The sequence below is a fragment of the Macrobrachium nipponense genome, chromosome 8 (assembly GCF_015104395.2).
Source record: "Macrobrachium nipponense isolate FS-2020 chromosome 8, ASM1510439v2, whole genome shotgun sequence".
Taxonomy (NCBI): Eukaryota; Metazoa; Arthropoda; class Malacostraca; order Decapoda; family Palaemonidae; genus Macrobrachium; species Macrobrachium nipponense.
The window spans coordinates 63,069,416-63,092,999 of record NC_087203.1 but is presented as its reverse complement, the minus strand read 5'-3'; the positions used below and the strand labels follow the sequence as shown (position 1 = coordinate 63,092,999).

The following is a 23,584-nucleotide window of genomic DNA, read 5'->3' as shown; positions in this document are numbered from 1 at the left end:
TATACGCCAAGAAACACCCATCACGAAACTCATTATAAACTCGGAAAGAAGAAGAAAAGAGATCCCGTGACGCGGAAGACTACTCCTGACCTCTAGAGAAAGGAAGCCGGACGATAAAGTGGCAATAAGTAATTGGAATGAAATGGAGAACGAGTCTCACGTTTGGGGGAAATGAGTTCGTTATGGGGAGGAGGTGTCCGGTGTGGAAGTGGTGGAGGGTCGCGATGCAGGGCGGGGTAAATGAAAAGCTCTGAAGGACGTCTTTCACGTTCTTGCATATATAGCCGAGGGAGATCTCCCACAGGCCATTTTAGGATTGAAGTCGTGAGTGCATGGGCTTACGAGCAACGACCCCATTGTGTGTGTTATCTTTTTTAACATTCGTTTGTAATACTGAAGCCTCACCAAAACATCAGCGATGCATAACTTTCAGCCCACAGGTATGTGTGTGTGTGTGAATTTTTATTTTTTTTTTTTTTTTTACTAATAAAACGTATAAAAAAAATCATCCTTAAACTGGAGCCGAGGAAACCAGCTCCGTAAACGACGAGGAAAAAAATCTGGCCGGTGAAATAGACAGTACTTTCGCAAATCATGGAATTAAAAATTTTGTTTTGTTGCTTTATCAGTATTTCATGTGTACCCTTAAAAAAACCCATTTGAAGGAAGGGCCTTTGCGTTTTAAACAGATTTTTTTTTTTTTTGTATTTTCAAAGTAATTGTATTATCTTTTTCATAAATAAAACTTGTACGCTTAATAGGTTTTTACATCACGACTGGTTGCTCTACATAATGAAAACTTGTTTGAAATAACATGTTTTAATTTCAGTCATAGAAATCGTTTAAATTCCCACTCAAATAAAGAAACTTACTTGATAAAATTGATATCAGAGTTCAACGTGTTAGTGCGGGTGTGTGTGCTATTGCCATTATCTGCGCAAAAGCTTTTGTCCTATTGGATGGATGATTTTACTCCCTAAGTTTGTAATGGATCTTTGCTATTGAACTTTAGAAAGCTGTCAAGATAGGATTTAACGTACATTATGATGAATTCTTCCTCTTGGAAACGTACTTTCGTTGTCAATTCATCATTGAATTAGTAGCCAAGTTGTAGCTTGATAACTTATAATATTATCACCAATAGATGTGTCAATATATCGAACTGGCGTAAACCAGCCTTTCTAGTTTAAAGCACGCCATTTGAGATGAATAAAGACAAATGATAATGAAAGGCGTTAAAATCATTTCAGTGAAAAGTGTTGTCACTTAATTTTTTTTTACGGTGATATTTTTATAGATCTTCCATAAACAACAAGTGCTAATTGCACCATGGTTTGTTGAAATAACTTCAGTGAAAGTGTTACATATCATATTTATGTATTTAAGGAATGCTCTTCCTTGTGGTGACATCTCTTCATTTCGTACTTGCCTCGCCTGGCAAATGGTCATGGGGACCCCTTCATACTACAAGTTTGCCAAACACTTTCCCTGACTCCAGGCTCCCCCATGCTCCTCCTACAATCCCCGAAGAAGAAGAGGAGAAAGGTCTGAACCAAGAAACGGAGACAAATTCCAAGTTACGAAGTCTTTGCTCTGCCGGGAATGGCTTAGATGTAAGTTTTCAGTAAAGATTTACAGATTAGTTTGATTAGCTTTTCTCATTTTCTGGCTGAAAGTATGGCTGAACAAGTGGATGATCATATTACTGTATTCCCCTGATGTAATCTGTGCTTGCCGTATGCTTTTAGAAAAATCCTTTGACACTGGAACATTTTTTACACACTAACTGGAATCCAGGCATTCATTCATTTCTTGGATGTATGAATGTATGTATGTATGTATGTTAAACTTTTGACGAACAAATTTAATTCATTTTGGTACTGATTTACGGCGAGAAATAATCTTGAAATTCATCACATTTTAAGCCATTATCATGTAATTTTTGTCTATTATTTTTCCAATATCACGCTCGGTTAGTTCTGAAAAGAAAACTTTCTGGAACCAACGCCTTGAAATGAACCTTGTTCATCTGGCAAAACAATGAGTGAATGACCTTACGGTTTGTTTGTTTCTCTCTCTCGTGCATTCTTTTTATTATTCTTTTCATTGCAGTGCCCTTCGGGCATTTCAAAGGGAGTTTTCAGTACGGGAAGTGACATTTCCTCCAATGGCCCGCCCATCGCTTTAGTGCAGCATCACCACTTTCACACCCACACTGACAAAGGTGCCATGGATGCCAGATCTGTACGGCAGTCCAGTCAATTTCCCGCGCAGGTGGAGGCATCTTTCCCCCACCCCATCTTGTTTGGAGGTCAGGCTGATTTTTCATCTCAGTCACAAAATCCTTTGTCAGCTTTCGCAGAAAATCCTTCGTTAGGCACAGGGCAACGGCTGCCTCAATTAAGTCCTTCAGGACAACCTTTTTCTCCTGGAAGTCAGCTGTTAGGACAAAATCCAACATCCTTCATAGGAAATCCTCAGCAGCCGTTCTCAGAACATCCCCAGCCACCGTCTAGTCATCCCGCGTCATTACCGATGAGCTTTCCACAAACATTTCCCGCTGAGCAACGGCCGCTGCCTCTAGGAGGTCAGTTCCCATCACCGATTGGGCAGCAGTTATTGCCTCCGAATCCACTGCATGTGCCTGATGCAAACCTCGCATCGTTACCCGAGAACCAGCATCCCTTGCTATCACCAGATATACCCCCTTATCGAGAACAGTGCCAGTGTATCCATCCTACTCTGTGTGGCCCTGCTGACGTTGTGCCACGGTTGTTGCCTACAGACCCTCTTACCCACCTGCTGATCGACCCTCGTACGCTGGGGACTGATGTATTATCGAATGCCACAGACTTGGATGCTAACGAGAAACCCTTTGCAGATGACTCAAGAGCAAATAATACTGGCAGTGGCGAAAGTCGTTTGAGAAGAAGCACCTTCAATGATACTGAAGCAAAGACTAGGAACGTGCAAAACGTATGTATTAATGTTTAGATAAATTTTCTGACAGCATTTCTTTTCATTCTTATTTGTTTTAATGAAACCCTTTGTGAATTTTTACAGTAAAAATACTTCACTGCCTAATTTATTCCTTCGAAGATACCAAAGCATGATTTGTTTATTATACTTTAACGAAATATCTGTTACTTACTAAATTAAACAAAGTAGAACAAAAAAACAGTCATATATGCATTCAACACTCGGGAATTTTTTTGGCTTTTTGAAGCGTGAATTTCCTGCCTTCGTGCAGCCAGTGCATTGGATGCTCGTGATTTTTATGCGATTTTACTCATATAATGGGGAAACTGATTTGCGAGCAATAAATTATTGCAGGTCTGTTGTTGCTTGCCCAATCTACAGATGCAAAAGGATGAGTAGAATCCTCTGCATTTGAATGGTTATGGCTAGTGGAAACCTAAGATGGCAATTAGGAAAATAAAGAAAAGTAAGGGGGAGAAAAGGGATGTGTTAGACATAACTCCTGAAAGGAATAGGAAAGAAGGAGGAAGATACTCGATAAAAATAACTTCGAAGGCGTTTACTAAAAGGCTGTTGAAAAGAAGATAAACACAGAATTTAATTAGAAATCCTATGTCTAGATATCCAGAAAATTGTATAAAGTTCTGTAAAGCATTTCGACATTCCGCCTTTTATTACCCAGTATTCGACAATTGAAAAACTTAATTCTTTTTAGGTTAGAGTAACTGATGATCTTCCTTTACTAATTCATGTATGCCTATCCCTTTATTACTTTATTTACGTTTGATCGTTCTCTCTCTTATGAACTTTACAGAACTTTATTGAATTTTCTGGATATCTAGACATACGACAATTTTAACTAAATTCTGTGTTTATCTTCATTTCAACAGCCTTTTTGTAAACGCTTTCGAAGTTGTTTTTATCGAGTATCTTCTTCCTTCTTTCTTATTCCCTTTCAGGAATTATGTCCCTAACACATCCTTTTTCTCCCCCTTACTTTTATTTATTTTCCTGGTTGCCATCTTAGGTTTCCACAATATAACCATGCAAATGCAGAGGATTCTACTCAGCGGTTTTGCATCTTTAGATTGGGCAAGCAAAAACGGACCTGGAATTATTTATTGCTTGCAAGTCGGTTTCCCCATTATATCAATCATGCAGGTACACTGAATGCACTTTTGTATTATTTTGTAGATACGAACAGTAAACCACTTCTGCAATTTTACTGAAACAGAAACCATTCATTTACAGCATCTATTAGAGGCCTACCACCCAGGAGCTTTTGGATGCCAAGAAAGTCACGTTTGTTGCCGAGTGCTTTTCTCAGAAACATTACAGAACCAGTTTGGTTGTGGCATTCGCAATTCGCAAGGGCTCTTGGGCAGGTCAAAGTCTCCCAAACTGGCTAAAGGAGACTCCGAGTTCGGAGAGCATCCTTGGCAGGCTGCCATTCTGATGGATGCCCACGGAGAGTCTGTCTACGTCTGTGGTGCAGTCCTTATAACCAACAGACACGCTCTCACGGCTGCCCATTGCGTGAACAGGTTAGTAATTAGACTTTCTTCAGTTAAGATTTGACGAAATTTAAATAGCAAAGAAATATAAATTTCCTAAAACTTGATCTCTGGTTCCCTGCCATTCTAGTTTGCAATCCTCCGTGCTGAAAGTTCGGCTTGGTGAGTGGGACGTGTCAGGTGAAATCGAATTTTTGGAGCATCTCGACGTCCCAGTGGCTGAGGTTCGGTCTCACCCTCAGTATTATGCTGGAAATCTGAACAATGACATTTCTCTACTTACACTGCAGCATCTAGTGGATTTCAGTAGCAAGTAAGTGCTTGGTCACAGCTGCCCTTATTGCATTTTTGGTCTCATGATCATCATTATTCCTGCCACTGTTGTTATTGATCGTACATTCGAGTTATCTGTTATTTGCAATGTTTTTGAAGTCTCCTGTTGAGTGTTACGATGGTGATTCATCACGTCAGGGATGACTAGTGGGCGCATCATATTTTGAGTTTCGGTAGGGGGCAAGGTTTTGTAACCACTTTTCCATTAACTTTACGTCCTGCTGATTTAAAATTTCTGTATTCCAAAAACGTACAACTACTGTTAACATAACCTTAATTTAATTATATATTCTGCCTTTTAGCCAGTCTTACCGTCAAGGTATTTTCAGCACCGACCTATCTAAAACGCTGTATTTGAGAATGCTTGAGAACCATATACTTTTCCAGCCCCCACATATCTCCCGTATGCCTACCGGAATCATCAGAGATCTTCATTGGCCAACGCTGTTACTCAACTGGCTGGGGAAAAGACTCCTTCGGTAATGGAGGCCAGTATCAGCAAATCTTGAAGGAGGTCGAGGTGCCCATTGTCAGCCACGAGCTATGTCAAGAAGCTCTCAAGGGCACCAGGCTTGGTCCTGGCTTTTCACTTCATGAAGGAATGATGTGCGCTGGAGGAGAGGCCAAAAGGGACTCCTGTACAGTAAGTACATCGTGATACGGAGATATGGTTCGTTTCTCTCTTGTTTCTTTTTTGTGCAATAGCAGCCCGGGGACTATAAACATCAGCCGTTAACGGCATGAAATTTGAACAAGTGTTAAAAAAAAACTTGTGAATGGTTTTGGAGCAAAATTGCGACCAATTCAATTATTCCAAGTCGAATAGAGTTATATTTTCAATATCTTAATAATTAACTTACTAGAAAAATAGAAGCATGTTTGTGCTAAATGAATGATAATACTATGAAGAACAGATCTTTAGTTTTTTTCTTTAATTATCTTTCCAGGGTGATGGAGGCGGGCCCCTTGTGTGCCACAGCCCAGATGGCATTGCTCATCTTGCGGGCTTGGTATCCTGGGGCATCGGCTGTGGTCAGCTGGGAATACCTGGCGTTTATGTCAACGTTCCCTATTATATGAACTGGATTCTGACTTACCTTAAAACTTAGTGGTACCTTAAAACTTAGTGATTACCTCTGTATGCATTATTTGTATTTATTTTATTTCGTCAAGCTCTTCGTTGTACGAGCGGATTCGCGCTCGGCTACCAATCCGGTGGTCCGAAGTTCGATGATAGAAATTCATTTCTCGATATAATGTGGTTCGGATCCCACAATAAGCTTTAGGTCCCGATGCTTGGTAACCAATTGGTTTCTAGCCACATAAAAATATCTAATCCTTCGTGCCAACTCCGGCTGTTAATCAGTTCAGTGGTCTGGTAAAACTAAGATATACTTAACTTAATATTATTTCGTCATTATTTGTTAGTGATTATTGTTGGTAATATTTGTTTTTTTTAATCGCTGCTAATAAGTGACATTGAAATTTGCACTGCTGACGATAGTTCATTCCGTTGTATAACTCTCTCTCTCTCTCTCTCTCTCTCTCTGTCATGTAAGAATTATAGCCCTAAGAACTCCTATACCGTGAATGAATTCAAGGCTCTCTCCACATTAGTCATTGGGTTCATGTCATAAAACATTTGTCTTTAAATACAAAGAAAAATAAAACACAGTTATAGACGCCTGCATTGAAATTATTTAATTGGACACTACAAATAAATTGTGTTTATCCACTTTTTTGTTACTCTGCTCTGAATTCATAAGAAACTCGCATGAAAAGAAGAGGTTTGTGTTCATATTGTCTTTTTGATTAATTACTCAGAAGTAAGTGCTGCGAAAGTTTTAACATAATTTCACCACAGACTTCATTGGCATCTGAATGACTTACTTCTGATCATACTGTCTTCAGGTTAAATGAGTCATATATACTTTGTAAAGTCCGATTATTAAGTTTTACAATTCATAAGAAATTCATCTCCTGGAGGATTACGTCACTAGTACAACTAAACCCAATGTCCACGTGTTGGGTTATCGTTAACCTTGGTTCAAAAGCAAACTAATGTAGTACTTGGTTATTTATACATCCAAACATGATCAAGACTCGGTAACAAGATTGGGCGTTGTGTTTTGTCAAGGCCCATGTCTTAGGCCAGGAGTACGCGAGTAGCCACAGAGCGGCGCCGGTGTGTGGGAAGATGTGGCTTCCATAAATTTTCATTGTATATAAGGTATGTCGAGCACACGAGCGTCTGTGGTAAACAGAAGCTCCACTTTGGGACGAGTCGGTTACCTACTCGACTACTGATCTCAGAGTCCAGGTTCGAATCCCTGCTCTGCCATGCAAAATCAGAGTAATTTATTTCTGGTGAAGATATTAATTTATCGATGTAGTTCAGATCTCACAATAAGCTGTAGGTCCCGTTGCTAAGTAATCAATACGTTCCTAGCAACGTAAAAGTATCTAATCCTTCGGCCCAGTCCTAGTAGAGTTGTTAATCAGCTCAGACATTGGTCTGGTAAAACTATATTCCTAACTTTCTGGCAAGCGATTGTGGCTAGCTGTTGCTGATCCCCGCCACAGCTTATAAACAATGGAAACTTATGGGAAGCCACACCGACACCACAGATTGTTATCGTTTGGTTATCTGTTTTGAGAAAATAAAGTCACTGGAATAAGAAACCAGATTATGAGCATCTTGACTGGTGCATTATTATTGATAGAAACTTGGCTTAGTCTTATAATTAAGCGCACAACACCCATCTCAGTATCTTGAATATGTGAAATATTTCGAGATCTTTAAGAAGAAACTAAATGCACATTTATTGAAAATGGCTCTTGACATAAAAGAATGTTGTTCAAGAAACTATGTTCGAGAAGTTTACTGGTCTTCTATTTACTTTTATATACATTCAGGGCTTATGACCATCTTGTTTTTAAGCAACGGCCCTTAAGTTTTATGTATATACTCCTGGAAAGAACTTGTCAAAAGCAACACCAGCTTCTGTAAAGAATGATTGTAAAATAATTAAGATTACACACACACACAATATATATATATATATATATATATATATATATATATATATATATATATATAATATGTGTGTGCGCGTGTGTGTGCTTGTATGAAAGGAAATAAGAACTTAAGGCCCGCAAAATGCATCACTGATGCACGTAAACATCTCTAATTAATTGGTGAAATTAAAATGCAGCTGTTCCTTACTACGGCAGTTCTCCTCTCAGGCATGCATCTTGAATTTAGTTACTCGGAATGTAAAGTTACTGTGAACCAGCGTTAACATTACCATGAAAGCTTTCAACGGCTGGCAACACTGATAAATCTGGAATGTGAATGGGCACATCTGCTAATTACAAAATATATCTTCAATGGTAATGATAACGCTGGTTCACAGTAATTTTACATTCCTAGTAGCTAAATAAAAATGCATACCTGAGATGAGAACTGCCGTATTTGAATTCCAGCAATTAATTTGAAATATTTATATGTGCATCAGTGAGGCCGTCTGAGTACCTTGGTTTCAAGTAGTTCTTATTCCCTTTCGTATACCTGTATCTCAAACACAACTGAGAGGGAGTATTATAATATTTCTTCATGGAAAAGCATAAAAAAACTAAATATATCTTTAAAGACGCATAACTGCTGAAAATCGGCAGTTGTTTCCCAGTCAAAACAGCTGTGTGTGTATTGTGTTTGAGAAAATCAACTTAAAAAATCAACACACAAAATTCCTTTCACTGTAATTCACTGCAAATCATTATAGTTATGCCTTAACATTTTGTGAGTCTACTTTAAAATTTCAAACGTTGTTCCCATGGTAATAATTCATTTCCTCTTCTCACGATAAACAGTGTCTGCTTACAGCACGGAACTGAGCGGAACACGATAACAATCTCCTTGTAATTTCTTTCACAGTAAACCGCGTCTCTTGGTTTGTTCAAACTCTTGTAAATGCAAATACTGCTCGCGATGCTTTTTGTGCTCTTGTTCAATGTCTCAAATTCAGGTCAGTCCCATATAACTGAATGGTTATATGGGACAGATCATTAACAGATCATTAACAGCCAACGGACAGATCATTAGCAGCCAAATGTCAGATACCAGAGAAGGTATCTGGCTTACAACACTTGTCATAAGAGAAAAGAATAGAAGAAGAAGAAATCAGTAATATTACGAACTTTATCCTTTGCTAATGATGGCTTGGTGTTAGCAGACTGTATAAGATAAGATGCAGTGCATAAAATGCGCCTATTGATGGAAGCAGTGAAAACGCGTGCATTGGAAATAAACAATGAAGTAATATTTTAGCATATAATATGAAAACAAACTGGAGCGCATTGTAAGGATTAGAGCAGTGGAATACATAACTTTATTTAGGAATCAGACTAGATAGTCTAAGGAATGTATTCAAAACGTAAAAAAAACAAGGAAAACAAAAGTTAAAAAGGAAATGCCTGACAACGCCCAAAAACTAGCAAACAGCGTAATCATGGACAAAATCTGAAATAAAGTAAGCCTGAGGAAAGCATTTAGGAAAGGTTTTGCAATTCCTGCCATGTACCAATGTAATGAATTTGACAGAATTAGAATCTGGAAAGTTGCAAAGTGCTGAAATTGGGTTATATTATAGGTGTCACACAAAGTGCAACAAGTGTTACATTAAAGAGAGAGATAGGAGCATATTCTATGAAGACTGTACATGGGAATTGCTGTACATGAACAGTACCCTAAATGAAAAAATAGAAATATGGAAAAACTGACCATGGGCATACACGAAAAAGAAGGGCAACGGTGGAAACCAGTCATAAAGTTTATGCAAGAAGTAAGCCTGAATACGAGGCGAATATAGATTAAATCACAGAGATGGATAGAAAACCCAAACTAGAAAGTTGGATGACGATAAGTAGAATGAAGTAGGAAAGGAAAGAGAGTTTAGGGAAATACAAGGAACGGAAAGGAAAAAATGGAAGAGAACAAGATCACAGGAAATTACTGTAGTACCAAGTTGTGCATTAAATTCTGAAGTATAGGCCTCATCCAGCCGATCAAGGGAAATGAAGACCAAACTGAAGCAAATCCTCAGTGGTACCGGAGTAGGCTTCTCTGTGAAACAACCTTAGACCAGAACGAAAGCAAGAAAACACCTTGGATTTAGCAAATCGAAGATCGTACCAAGGGATTAAACTTAAAATTAAGCAAAATTAAATCGATTAGAGAAAAGTAACCAAGGTAAACGAATGAAAAATCAGCAGTGAAAATGTATAGGAAATTTAAAATAAAAATTAAAGAACCGTGGCACGATAAGTCTGAAAAAACTTTGCTGATTGGAACAGTTAGTGCAGTGCCGTTATGCGTTATAAACGATGCAATTTTAAATGACTGCTCTGGGAAATTTTCAATTTATCCTCAAATGTCTCTGACGCGCATAAATGTCTTGAATAAAGCCAAGAACTTCATATAGATTAACTGCCATTAAAACCTCAGTAGTTAATTCAAACCTTTGTCCGCCACTGACCGATTCAATCAACGTGGTATGTTCCTTAATGGCAATGACAGCAATAGAACACCAAAAGACTAGTACTATTCTATAGATAGCAACCAATATTACCTATCAAAGGAGTGGTTAACAAAAGGTTTAGAGAGGGTAGGTGGGAAGGAAGCGCTGACCTATTACCGAAAAGCAATGTAAAGAGAGATAGAGAGAGAGTATCGTGGCCACTGTACAAAGGAATCTTTTATTTGTTTAATTACAAGAGTAGGGTGTTTGCTGCTTTAGTGTTCTGTACATTCTCCGAAGAATAACAGTCTCCTTAATTAACATTACCTCCGCATTTGGTGAACGCGCTGTTTTGTTATGGGATTACATGTTTGGCAATTTTGCTTCACAGGCTTCACCAACAAATTATTTGCTAAAAACGGGAATCTTAATTGCTACTTGTTGTGTTGCCAGTCTTGAAGGGCTGCTAACGGAGCAACAACAAATTGCCAATTATCACCTTAGCTCACTGCCTGTACTGATATTCATGAAGCCAAACGTACCAGAGCAGTCATTTAAAATTGCATCGTTTATAACGCATAACGGCACTGCACTCATACATATTTCGGCACATGGAAGATTTTTAAACTCCCGATATTTCCAACACTTTATTGGTTGTATTTAACCCCCTCCATTGATACAATCCCAGTTCAAATTCTCTTTGCATGCGCATTCATATAAGTTAAAAGTCATTGTAACGTAGTAAAGTCTAAATTGTATTTATACGACGTTCGCACGTAATATCAAATCGGTAGTCAACTCATGATATATATATATATGTGTGTGTGTGTGTGTGTGTGTGTGTGTGTATTTATATGTATATATATGTATATATATATTATATATATATATATATGTATATATATACATATATATATATATATATATATATATATATATATATATATATATATATATATATATATATATATATATATGGTGTCTGATCCCTCTAGTTATCAGTGGGATTCTTCCTAGCATTTGGGCATTGATGCACACGTTCGTAAGAATTTCAGGATTCCATCGTAGAATTCCGAACTCAGTTTCATCATGTTTCATAAGCTGCAATTAAGTTCGCTGTATTTAATCCCCGGCATTCACGGTGAGTGCCAATGCCTGTACCACGTTGCTGAATCTGAAAGAACGTTCCAGTTCATGCGCACGTTTTCTATCGGGTTAAGGTTGATAGTCTAAATATTTCACAGGGGAGCATCGATATCTCGTTGATCTGCTCTTTAGACCAACTTTTACAGAATTTGCTTTGTGTACGGAACAGTTGTTATGCATATGTAAGTTAATTTCGTGTACGGGGGAGGGCATATAAATTTACTATTGGAAGTATCACTTCCAATATTTCTCATTATTTTTCGCTGGTGAACCTGCCGTATATCATACCTAGCCCTCACAAACCATAAAGATGAATCCAACCAACCCCAAGAGTTTAAAGTAACGTGATTACTCTTCGCTATACCTCTACGACATAAGTGGTTGTTACTAAAGTGAAATTGCTACATGATGACTTTCTTCATAATATCGACCTGCTCTTCTGAAACTGTTAGAGGCAAGAAAAATATTCTTTATTATAGCTGAAGTTATTATTAGTTGGTTGCTGATATATGTTGGTGTCTACTTTATAAAGACATGATTGTTCGTTAAGTGCCAAATTCATTCGTAATTACTGATTTTAGATTGGTCACTTGCATCAAACTAACCTATACATATTGGTAGTCCTCGCTGCACATTGGAAGAGGATGATGCAGGAATCCCCCCTTCATAAGACAAAATACGTTATAACTACAATATTACCTGCTACATTCTAAGTTTTCAACTAAGGCTGCCCACACATGAGACACTTTTAGTGGAGAGTGGCTGTCCACTAAGAGGTCAGTCGCTTGGTGGTCAGCTGATAATATCAGCTTTTACCCGCAGACAAGACACTGCATGTGGTGGCCACAGATGTATTTCTTAACAGTATCATCATGGATACCCTTGAAGTTAAGTTTCATGCTTCTGAGCTTTGCTACTGAATAGAATGAAAAAGATAACAGATGAAAGTGCTGGGTACATCCGATAATTAGCCCAGGACTGCTACGGAGAAAATTCCGTACATTTGGAGACCTGAAGTATTACCCGGAAAATATTTACAGCGTCTTCAGGATGAATGAGGAAACATTTGATAAACTAAATACTATAATTGGACCTATAATATCCCATCAGGAATAGCATGAGGACATGATGTGAATGTCGACAGAGGAAAGGCTGGCAGGAACTATAAGTTAGGCACAAAAGCCTAACTGCATAGCGTTTATATTTTTTAGTGTGTATATTTTCTTAGCAATATATAATTCAGCATTCTCCTAGAATTACTTAAACACTACATAGAATAAATCAGGTGATAAATTAAATGTAATTAATTTTTTGCAAGAAGAGTATAAGAATGTAACAAATAATTATATCTAGTCTAAATTCAATGCACTTAATGCTGGGATTGAGAAACAAAACAGATTATAAGCAGCACAACTAACTTGAATCCATATTTTGTGAATATTTAAATAAAACAACTTAATCATCGTTTACTGCAAATAAACATGAAATTTCAAATAGTTCCGTGTCATTTGAGTGGACCCCTCTGCTGCAATTGTCAACAAGTCAATCACCTGCTGAGCGAGAACTGATTAGTATCTGGGGCAAGGTCTCTAGACCTTGATCTGGGGAACACACACGCACACACACACACCACACACACACAAGGTCTTTCGTCTCATTTGCGCGCTCTGATTTTAAAAAAAGGTTTCTATCGCTGGGCACTATAGTGTAAGCCACTGAGGTGTGGCCAAGAAAACAGACATTTTACGCCAGGAACGCCACTTCGTTCTTTTAGAGTTGCATGAGGTCCCCAGTATCGTGTGTTCATTATTAATATTTTATTTATCTATTTTTTGCCTTTTTAATGGCAGGTCACTTTCCCCTTAAAATGTCTCTTGTGCTGGCAGCCTTATATTTTAACAACGGAATGGTTGCTTAAGTGAAACCACCACGACTACTAAGACCACCTCCCAGGCTCCCGACTACACCGGTAACCGTTCTCATCGCCAGAACCAGATACCACCAGACACCTGTGAGAAGTAGCCTTTACCATGAGGTAGGGAAGTTTGCCTTCTAGGTACTTGTGTTCGGTAGTGACCTCAGTTTAGCTACGTCCATAGAAAATCCTTATACTAACCTTATTTCGTATCGTTCCTTCTCCAGTAGTGAACCTTTCCTTGGTTGAGTTTTGATGTCAGTAAAGGTGGCTTGTTCACAGAAGCCCAGTCTACCATCAATGGATTTGAATTCTCACCAAGATAACCTCCTTCCGGTGCTGCGAATTATCTTGATATATTAGGTGGTTTCATTTTCAGTTGGCTAACGATTCTGTTCTTAAGATTTGTTGGCAATTCACATTCGAAATGTGGCCGGGCAAAACCAACGTATAATCCCTTGAATACATCTGGCTCCAGGTTAACGAAGTTCCCAATAATTTTCATAATCATGTTACCTCTGTCGATTTTTTTTCTGTTAGCCGAAGTAAGCTTATTGTCTATAATCAAAGTGGTGTAATTTTCTCTATCTTTAAGCTAAATCATCACCCATAACGTAAATTTATTTTACTTTACTGCTTTTTTGGGGATGGAAATTAATCAGCCATTATCTTGCTCATAATACTGCATCGGGGTCCTTCTGTAGCTTTATACAGTTGTGTATTACAGGTTTTATGAAAAATCTTGCCGTCAACAAATATATATATATATATATATATATTATATATAATCTATATATATATATATATATATGGTATATATATATATATATAGATATCTATGTATACGATATGCGAAATAATTAAGAGTAATAACGAAAAAATCACTATTTGAAAAAATTATAGCACATTAGCGATTTTGATTTGTTGAAAATAGGACGTGAAAATTCAATATATCTGAGCTTGTTTCTTAAGGATGCAGTATCATTGTGACAATGACTTACCATACCGTAAGAAATTGATTCCAGAGTAACACATACTAACTATGAAAACAGTGGTTAACGAAAGATTAAGAAAGTGTAGGAAAGAAGAAAGGAGGAAAGAACACTTATCCCAAAGAATATTACACACACACACACAGAGAGAGAGAGAGAGGCGCAAATCTCCTATGGCGACGCGACGGCATGATCTCAAGGAGGGAAACGTTTGTTCACTGGACTACGGCGTTTCTTGCTTTATTCATCAAGTATCACTACTTATTATCTTCAATTTGGAATTTGGCAGACGTGCTTTTTATCACGTGATTGCATGTTTTGTGACTGTGATTGACAGCCAGCGTTGCCCAATATTCTTTGGATATTGGCGTTGCCAACAGTTTCGCGATTGCCAGACACGGGAACATTTGCTCCTAGGCTGTCGCTACGATGTGGAGTTAACTGTTACCAAAATTATATTATTTACTGTTCCATAATAAGTTTTGGTGGCATTAATGGAATGATTTAGAAAGTACCGGTAATAGGGCAGTAGTACTTCCATCATAAACCTTTACAAGTAACACAAAGACACACACAACTGCTGGGATGTTTTCCCAATTAAAATATACTTAGCAAGCAATTGTTCTCCAGTTTCAAGATGAGAGAAATGCAGTCCGTGCAAAGGTTATTAGGAACTATTTTTTTAATGGTGATATCGGTAGGGCTTCATACCCAGATAATATCACGGCGAGTACCGATATGTATCGTTACATCAGTGACAATAAGATGACAGTTCCTGAATCATAACTAACAAGCAGACAATAGGAATATAGTCATCGGCAGTCAGATACAACTTTCTATCCGGTAAGGATGCGTTGCTTTGAATGATTTTTGTGTTGGACACAATAGAGAAAAATAAAATATGATATGAATCTCCTCCAACGTTTTATTGCGTAATTATTGTGAGAAAATAATTTTCTAGTAAAACACGTACCAGAAAGAGATAGTTAAAAACGCTGACTATAAAGTTTCATCTAGGCAAATAGGGGTAATTTTTGCCGTTTTTTTTTTTTTAACTATTCATGATCGTGCTGTTTCGAATAAAACGCCATAATTATTTATACATTACTGAAAAAACATGTTCTTACTCATTTCCAGACCAAATTATAGGCGTTTTTTGTTATAAGTCTTGAAATTATGAATTTTTATTCAGTATCAAAGAGATGAGTGCGCGTGAGGAAAATAATTAGTAATCATGGTAAAACTTAATGAATTCCTGACCACTAACAGAGACCCAGCCATAGGATCACAATCTCGCAAAGATAGTGATCCTATGTAAGATGTCCTGACTGTACTAGTGCAGTCAGGACATCTTACATGGCGCACTATAGGCACAATTAAAAGATATTTACAGTAGAACTGGGCAAGAACCGCTAAAATTGGAACCAACGGTTCCGGTTCTCAGTGCCAAAAGAACCGCTGGAATCGGTTCCAGAACCGATTCCTAAGAGTAGGGTGAAGTGGAGTAGTACCGTACATGGGGAAACAACGTACAGATGCTCCTGACAAAAAACTATGGCTGTGTTGTGTGACGTCACTCCGTTTGAGGAAGAAGACCATCAACACCTCGCCAGTGTTGCCACGCGTACGATAATTCGTACATGTACAATAAAAAACGGCCATGGTACGAAGTACGATAGCATTTTCCATTGTCGTACGGTTTGTACGATAATTCTAGTGTTGATAAGTATATAATGACAAATATAAGTGGTCGGTGAACTCCATGAAACAGGCTAATTATTTCAGAGTCCGTACATGGCTTGCCACCGCTTGTCTCCAATTGTAAATTGTAATGTGGTTCAAAGGCTATTGGAATAGTTGGAGGCACTGAAGCTATTTTTCTCGAAGTGGCTCGCTGAGAAACTATTAGCAATAGAGTTGATTATCAACTCCCTTCATGATCCTTTCATGAAGTTATATTGCTTGTTCCTTGACTGGGTTCTTCCAAAGTTTACTGAGTTCAACAAATTTTTCCAGTCAGATAATGCAGTAATAATAGTTCTCCATGATAAAGTGAAAGAATAGGTATAATTTCAATGATGGTGTCCTGTCAAAGTTAACCTGTCTGTCCAAAAAAATGCTCTCTCATCAGAATTCAGAGAAAGAATCCCCTCATTCCCTCTTGCATCTGAGCTTCCTCTGATTTACCGCCAGATGACCACTCACTACTTCAAAAGCTGGATGATCAATGGAGAATGTTTCCCATATTGCAACATGAACTTAAACATCTCGTTAATGAGTCACCTGATAAGTTCTGAAGAGAATTGTCCCAAAGAGTCTAGTTTTTCAGACCTAGCCAATTTTGCTCTAACTGCTCTTTGCTTGCCACACTCTAATGCTGAATGCGAACGAGTGTTCAGTAAAGTTAACCTCTTTAAAACTAAACAAAGAAACAGACTGAAAACAAGGACAGTTAATGGGACTCTTCTCTCTGCTAGTTGCACGTTTATCATGTTCAGCTGGTGAGTCTCCACCTATAACAATATCATCCAGATATGGATAAGCAAAATCATAGGAAGCTAACAATTGGGAACTGAACTTCTGAAATATTGCGGGAGCAAAATGGATACCAAATGGTAACTGTAAATATCTATATAGACCCAAATGTATGTTAATTACCAAATATTTACGGTCTTCTGGAGCAACTTCCATATGCAAATAAGCATTCTTGAGATCAAATCTGGTATAATACTTATATCCAGACACATTGAAAATTAATTCTGACACATTAGGTAATGGGAATTTAGATTCATGAAGAATTTCACTTATTTTAAGAAAATCCCCACAAACCCTAAGGGATTCATTCTGCTTCCTGATAGTAACAATTGGTGAGGCATAATCTGAGAATTCTACTCTTTCTGTAATCTTATTTATTTATTTATTTATTTTTTCAAGCTCTTGGAGCGCACTCTCAACCTCACTGCGGAACGTCAGTGGCACCGTGCGGACCTTCTGAAAAACAGGAACATGACCAAAGACAATACACGAAAGATGGGAAGCTCAAGCCACAGCCGCATCGGCCGCATACAATTTAGTACCTGGCATGAAATGAAGATGGCGGTAGCATTTCACCTGCCTACATCGTCTGTTTGTTTACTTTTTCACAAAGCGGGCATTCAATTTCAATCATGAGTGGGCGTAGCCATCATCACCCGTGTGTGGTTTGCAATAGGACGAAAATGATTTTCCCCATCTGATTTTTCATGCTTTTCCTCAGAATAAAGAAAGGTAATAAAATCATTACATCTGTCACAAAGTACATGATGACTTTTAAAGAAAATGAAGAAATAAAATAGACCAAAGTAAAATTGAATGTCGGTGCAGTGTTATTCCGAAATAAATATTTGAAAATATTTACAATATGGTGGACGCCTCTAAGCGGAAAGAAAATATATTTATATGTGATTTTCGTCTGTAAAAAAATATTTGCCATTTGAAACCCCAACAACCAACCTAACCTTCCTGGTAGTGTACACCAGTAGCCTAATCATGTCAACAGTAAACCTAACCATATCAGCAGTACCATAACCATGCCAACAGTAATTTGCAATGGAAATGAAGCTATCTTGCAAAACATATCAAAATCAACTAGAAAAACTATATTTTCTTGTCATTTAGAGGCGTCAATTGTATTTCAAATAAATACCTTAAAGTTATATTTGCATATCTTGAAAATCTCTAGAAATATGAAATAAATATACCAATTCCTATCACTGTCATACAATTCGTGAATATTGGGTCTCCATGCCTTTTCCAGATACGCTACTCACAGCAACTTTGATATACTGTATATATACTGTAGTTCTGTTATATTCTCAGCAGCTTACCCTTGGGTTGTAGTTATAAATGTTTACCTTAATTTTTCATTAATAAGCAACTATTTAGCAAACCAAAGTTGTTTCATCAGGAAGGATGGATCTTGTGGGAGCATTCATATAGGAGAGCATAAGTAGGTTAGTTTAAGGGTAGGCTCCACTTTGGGGGGTGCCGATCGTAAAAAATATTTGCCAAAAATACACTAATCAAGACAGGCTAATGAAATTTTCAGGCATTATTAGCACTATAATAATGCATATTCCCTGTAAGTTTTATCATCCTACAGGGAAAATTAATGGTTTTATGAAAAAAAATGTGAAAAAACGCAAAATTTCCGGCCCTTTTACTGAAGGTTATTTGGTGATTGGTGAGAAACTACAGTCTTGAATAGAAATTCGGTCTGACAGAATGTTGGTATATCCACCTGGAACATGCACAAAAAAAAATTATCAAAATAGAACAGTAAATAAGCACGTAATAACAAAAAAAGGAGCAACAACTTTGTAAGTTCAGCGAAAGCCCCGCCGAAATATCAGACTATAGCTAGGAAGAAATATTCAGGAAAAATTCAAATCTCGATTTAGGGACAAAACCTTTTGAGAGTTTGTAGTTATTATGTCACTTGATAGCCTAAAACATCTAAAAATTATATTATTTAGGACAATCAAAGAAAAAACCACCCCCACCCCTTTTTTTTTTTTTTTTTTTTTTTTTTTTTTTTTGGAGGTGGGTTTTCTTTGATTGTCCTAAATAATATAATTTTTAGATGTTTTAGGCTATCAAGTGACATAATAACTACAAACTCTCAAAAGGTTTTGTCCCTAAATCGAGATTTGAATTTTTCCTGAATATTTCTTCCTAGCTATAGTCTGATTTTTCGGCTGGCTTTCGCTGAACTTACGAAGTTGTTGCTCTTTTTTTTGTTATTACGTGCTTATTTACTGTTCTATTTTGATAATTTTTTTTGTGCATGTTCCAGGTGGATATACCAACATTCTGTCAGACCGAATTTCTATTCAAGACTGTAGTTTCTCTCCAATCACCAAACAACCTTCAGTACGAGGGGCCGGAAATATCCGTTTTTTCACATTTTTTTTCATAAAATCATTAATTTTCTCTGTAGGATGATAAAAACTCACAGGGATATTAATATGCATTATTATAGTGCTAATAATGCCTGAAAATTTCATTAGCCTGTCTTGATTAGTGTATTTTTGGCAAATATTTTTTACGATCGGCACCCCCCAAAGTGGAGCCTACCCTTAAGTTAGAGGGTCTTACTGTAATTTCAAGTTCACAAACCTTTTAATCTATGATTGAATTTTCCTATATGTATGGATAAAAGCATTCAAAATAAAAATAAAAAATTACATGCAAACGAGCATATCTGCTCCCACAAGATCCATTCTTACCGTTTCATCTATGTTTCTGCATTATATGCTCCTAATTGTTCAATTTTTCAAATGAAATCTTGTAATTGGTACGAACACCCCACATAGTATTCCAAAGTAAATTTACCATTTGGCAGCAAATGTACGCAATAATACAGTAGTAATAAATTGGCAAAACAAGTTGTGAAAACCTATGATATTTGCTTGTACTGTACATGATGCAAAAAGAAACATGGTTCAAGTCAATTAGAATAATTGTTTCAAATTTTTTTAGGAATGTGCATGCTTCTTGCAGAAATGGCATTTTACTAGAAAATACCAGGCAGAAGTGTTGGTTACATTACCTTCATGAAAGGGTGCCAATTGAATATATGTATTTTTAAGAACTCCCACAATTGGGCTATGAGATTTTGATAAATTGTTATAAATAGGTTTGTTTCCTATTTGATATGTGATTTCAATTTTTATTTGCTTTTTATGAAAATTAAGTTAAACCTAGATTTTTGCTTATACAGTATTCTGTAAAATACAGCATTGCATTTGTTATAAAAGGGTGCCTTACTTTTACTACTTTGTTGTTGTACTTTTCTTAGTTTTATTAACAAATATTTCTTAACTTTTGCCTAATCAGCATGCGAGTTAAGTCTGCTTTTTCATTTTGATTTCATATTATTGGTTTTGATTATCCCATGCTTTGTTTGCTATTTAAATTCTGATATATGCATGTTTTGTTTGCATGACTTGTATGACTATTGCATGCAAATGAAGCATGTGCCATTTCTTTTACTTTGTTTATGTTCTTTGCAAGAACATTTGTGTACAGTCGCTTAGGTATGTACAGTATACAATCATAAGCACAAGCCCAAAAAAAGGAAAATAATTACTGTATACTATATTGGTGAAATAATAAGATAATATGAGAATAAGTTTGTTTCATTCTAACTGCCCTCTCAATTTTAGATAAAGATACTTAGCAATTAATGTTAACTGCCCTCTCAATTTTAGATAAAGATACTTAGCAATTAATGTTACATTAACTGAAGGATTTTATTTAATGATTCAGAAATGCCTAATATATAAGTCATAAGCTATGATAGAGCCCTATAATCATGTTAACAAGCAATATTAATAGATTTAGTATTCAATAATTTATAAAGAGAAGTTTATTGCAGCATAAGAATAAATTTTAACATTTAAAAAAGCCGCGCTACGCCACAGCCGAGTTTTAGTTGAGGGCATGATCAATAGATGGCGCGCATTCTGACGGGTTGGATGATGTTTTTTTTAATGGTATTACTAGTCAGTTTCCCATCTTTCGTGTATTGTCTTTGAACATGACCACCTTAGGTTACAATCGGGCTTGACAGTTCTTAATAGGTTTCAAACTATCTACATTATAGTTTTCCGAAAAATCTTTTACATTTAACTGATGGACATTAATTATATTGCACTTATCTATTAAATTCCTACCAATCAAGTTATTTGGGAGTCTGACCCAACAATTATGAATGCAACGTCTGAATGATTTTGCTGTTTGTATTAAAAATTAGAAACTTTGACCTTCCCAAATACTTTAATTGGCACTTGGTTATAACCCTGCAATTTAGTTCTACAGTTCAGTAATGTACAATCTAACTTCTTGGAATCATCACACTTTAATGTGGAAATATCTGAACCGGTATCAGTTTCAAATAAAAATGGCTTATGATTCAATTGACAACCAATAACATAAGGTTGAACAGAAGAACTCTTGTTTACTATACGTTCAAATCAAGTGGATTCATTGGATTCCTCTTCTTGAATTATAACTTCATGTCATGAGTCTCTTCAAGTGTTGTTTCGTCGTTGGCGGCGCTCTTGTGGAAACTAACCTGAAGCTGCTGTACAAGCCAAAGAAGACAATTGTCATAACTTAATACTTTCGCGGGCTTGTGGTGGATTAAATACATACTTCGTGTAAAGCACTCGCAGCTTTATTGTTCCTTCACTCCGTTACAGGTGGTATAACTTGTGATTTATGCATAGCGTTACTCTCCTGATGCTGGCTGCCCTTTTTCGGATCTTGTTTACATTACCTCTTTTTGACCGGGTCCCACCAGCATTACACATTAGAAAAGTTAAGTCTATCTTAGTTTTATCAGACCACTGAGCGGGATTAACAGCTCTCCTAGGTCTGGCCCAAAGGATTAGCCTAGATATTTTTACGTGGGATCCGAACCAAATTGTATTGAGAAATTAATTTCTTATCACCAGAAATAGATTCCTCTGGTTCCACGTTGGCCGAGCCGAGAATCGAACTCGGCCAACGTGGAACTGTTATAATGTAGAAAAATAGTAATGTGTATCTATATCAGGGTTGTAACAGTAACTATATGCAGTATGTATGGTATATTTTTTTCAGTTTTAGACATCAAAGGTAGTGTTGAAGTTGTTTAACAACGAAATTCTGAAATGTCACCCTTGGGGAGATCCGGTCAGGACGATGTAAACAGAACGTAGAAAACAACTATTATTCGATTTTAAGTTGAAATAGGCATTTTCTGATAATTCACAGAACGTTCAAATAAAAGTTGCCATTTATCTCCTGTTTTATTAATCACTGACTTCTCATTTTGCCTTAACATGAAAAAACTGTGTGTGTGTGTGTGTGTGTGTGTGTGTGTGTGTGTGTAACACACTCGGTCAGTGGCCGAGGCGAAAATCCTGTTACACATCTTTATAGTATACATGGAATTTCTGAATGGCGAGTCCAGCGCAAATTCATTTTAATAACACTACCAGAAAGTAATCAATCTTTTTATATATATATATATTTTACTATAAGTGATTTTTCATCACATAATAATATAGAAGCTTCACTTGTATGTGTTTACATCTCTGCTCTCTGACATTTCAACAGAAGTCTTTCGGTTTCGGCCGTTTTATGTGTCGTCCGCCCGATGTCGGTGACGAACTTGACGAAGCAAACTTTCATCATAAAGAGACTCCTGTTTTACAACTGTTAACGTCAGTAATTTTATTTAATTGTGTATGAAAGAGGTGAAGATAACTTTTTACTTATATAATATCAGCAGATTGATCTGAGAACGTAAACTGATGGGATTTTGTATACAAGATGATTTGTTGAGTGTCTTCAGACCAAGTAATTTCACTTAAGTTCCTGCAGCAATTTTACAACTGAAGGATACAGGTATGGTAGAAATTAATTGGTAATACTTCAGAAGCACTCCGCACTGGATATTAAAATAAATAATCACCTACATGGAAAGAGCATGTGAAAAGCAATATAAAAAGTATAGTCATTATATGAGATTGAACGGGGTGGAATTAAATGAGCTTGATAAGTTTTACCTCAACTTTTTCCCAAGCCGGGAGAGGTGTTTCCTCGATGGTAATGTTTACTTTTAATGAGCCCTCTAACTTACTTCCTTACGCAAACAAAAGCAGTTCCAGTTACTCATTATTGGCTGAGAGGTGTGACATCGTTATGATGGCATGGGTTTCATAACCAATTACGAACGACTTCAGTCGAAAACTAAGTTTCACTAGCATTTCAGCGGAGTAATAAAGTTACCTGTCCAGTGTCCACTGGTATCCTTGTTTGACTGAAAACTCGAATAATGAAGCGAAAACCGGTATTTTGTCTTCCTGTAGCTATGGCAGAGGCAGTGGCTGGCCCTTCTGGCATTAATTTTGACAGAGACCTTCGATTTCCTACCGATTGTTTGCAGTGCAATGTGGGTTACAGTGAATTTTATCATTCGGTATTTGTCTAGTGGTGGTAAAGAAGTTGTGATTGAATATGCTCAAAGACATAATTTAATTCTAAAGCAAAAAACTGCGAGTGTTGTGGAGCTATTTGTCAGATCGACTACAACAGGAACGCCTTTAGGTATGATCGCTCTGTAGTGACGAAAGGACGTCGGCGTAAGCGATGTAA

General features: G+C 37.0%; 1 protein-coding gene and 1 long non-coding RNA gene across 2 annotated transcripts in view; both read left to right on the top strand.

The window, feature by feature from the left end:
* Positions 1-315: 315 nt before the first annotated feature.
* Positions 316-6,508, top strand: LOC135223275 (protein masquerade-like). Its single transcript, XM_064261754.1, has 7 exons — positions 316-440; positions 1,387-1,613; positions 2,113-2,976; positions 4,231-4,523; positions 4,624-4,806; positions 5,214-5,469; positions 5,774-6,508. Exons 1-7 carry the CDS (start codon positions 419-421, stop codon positions 5,933-5,935), a joined length of 2,007 nt encoding a protein of 668 aa, XP_064117824.1. The 5' UTR covers positions 316-418; the 3' UTR covers positions 5,936-6,508.
* Positions 6,509-13,492: 6,984 nt separating this feature from the next.
* Positions 13,493-23,584, top strand: part of LOC135222806 (uncharacterized) — a 78,317-nt gene continuing 68,225 nt past the window's right edge. The window contains exon 1 of the long non-coding RNA XR_010316346.1: positions 13,493-13,526. This is a non-coding gene — a long non-coding RNA (uncharacterized LOC135222806). The remainder of the gene's footprint in view (positions 13,527-23,584) is intronic.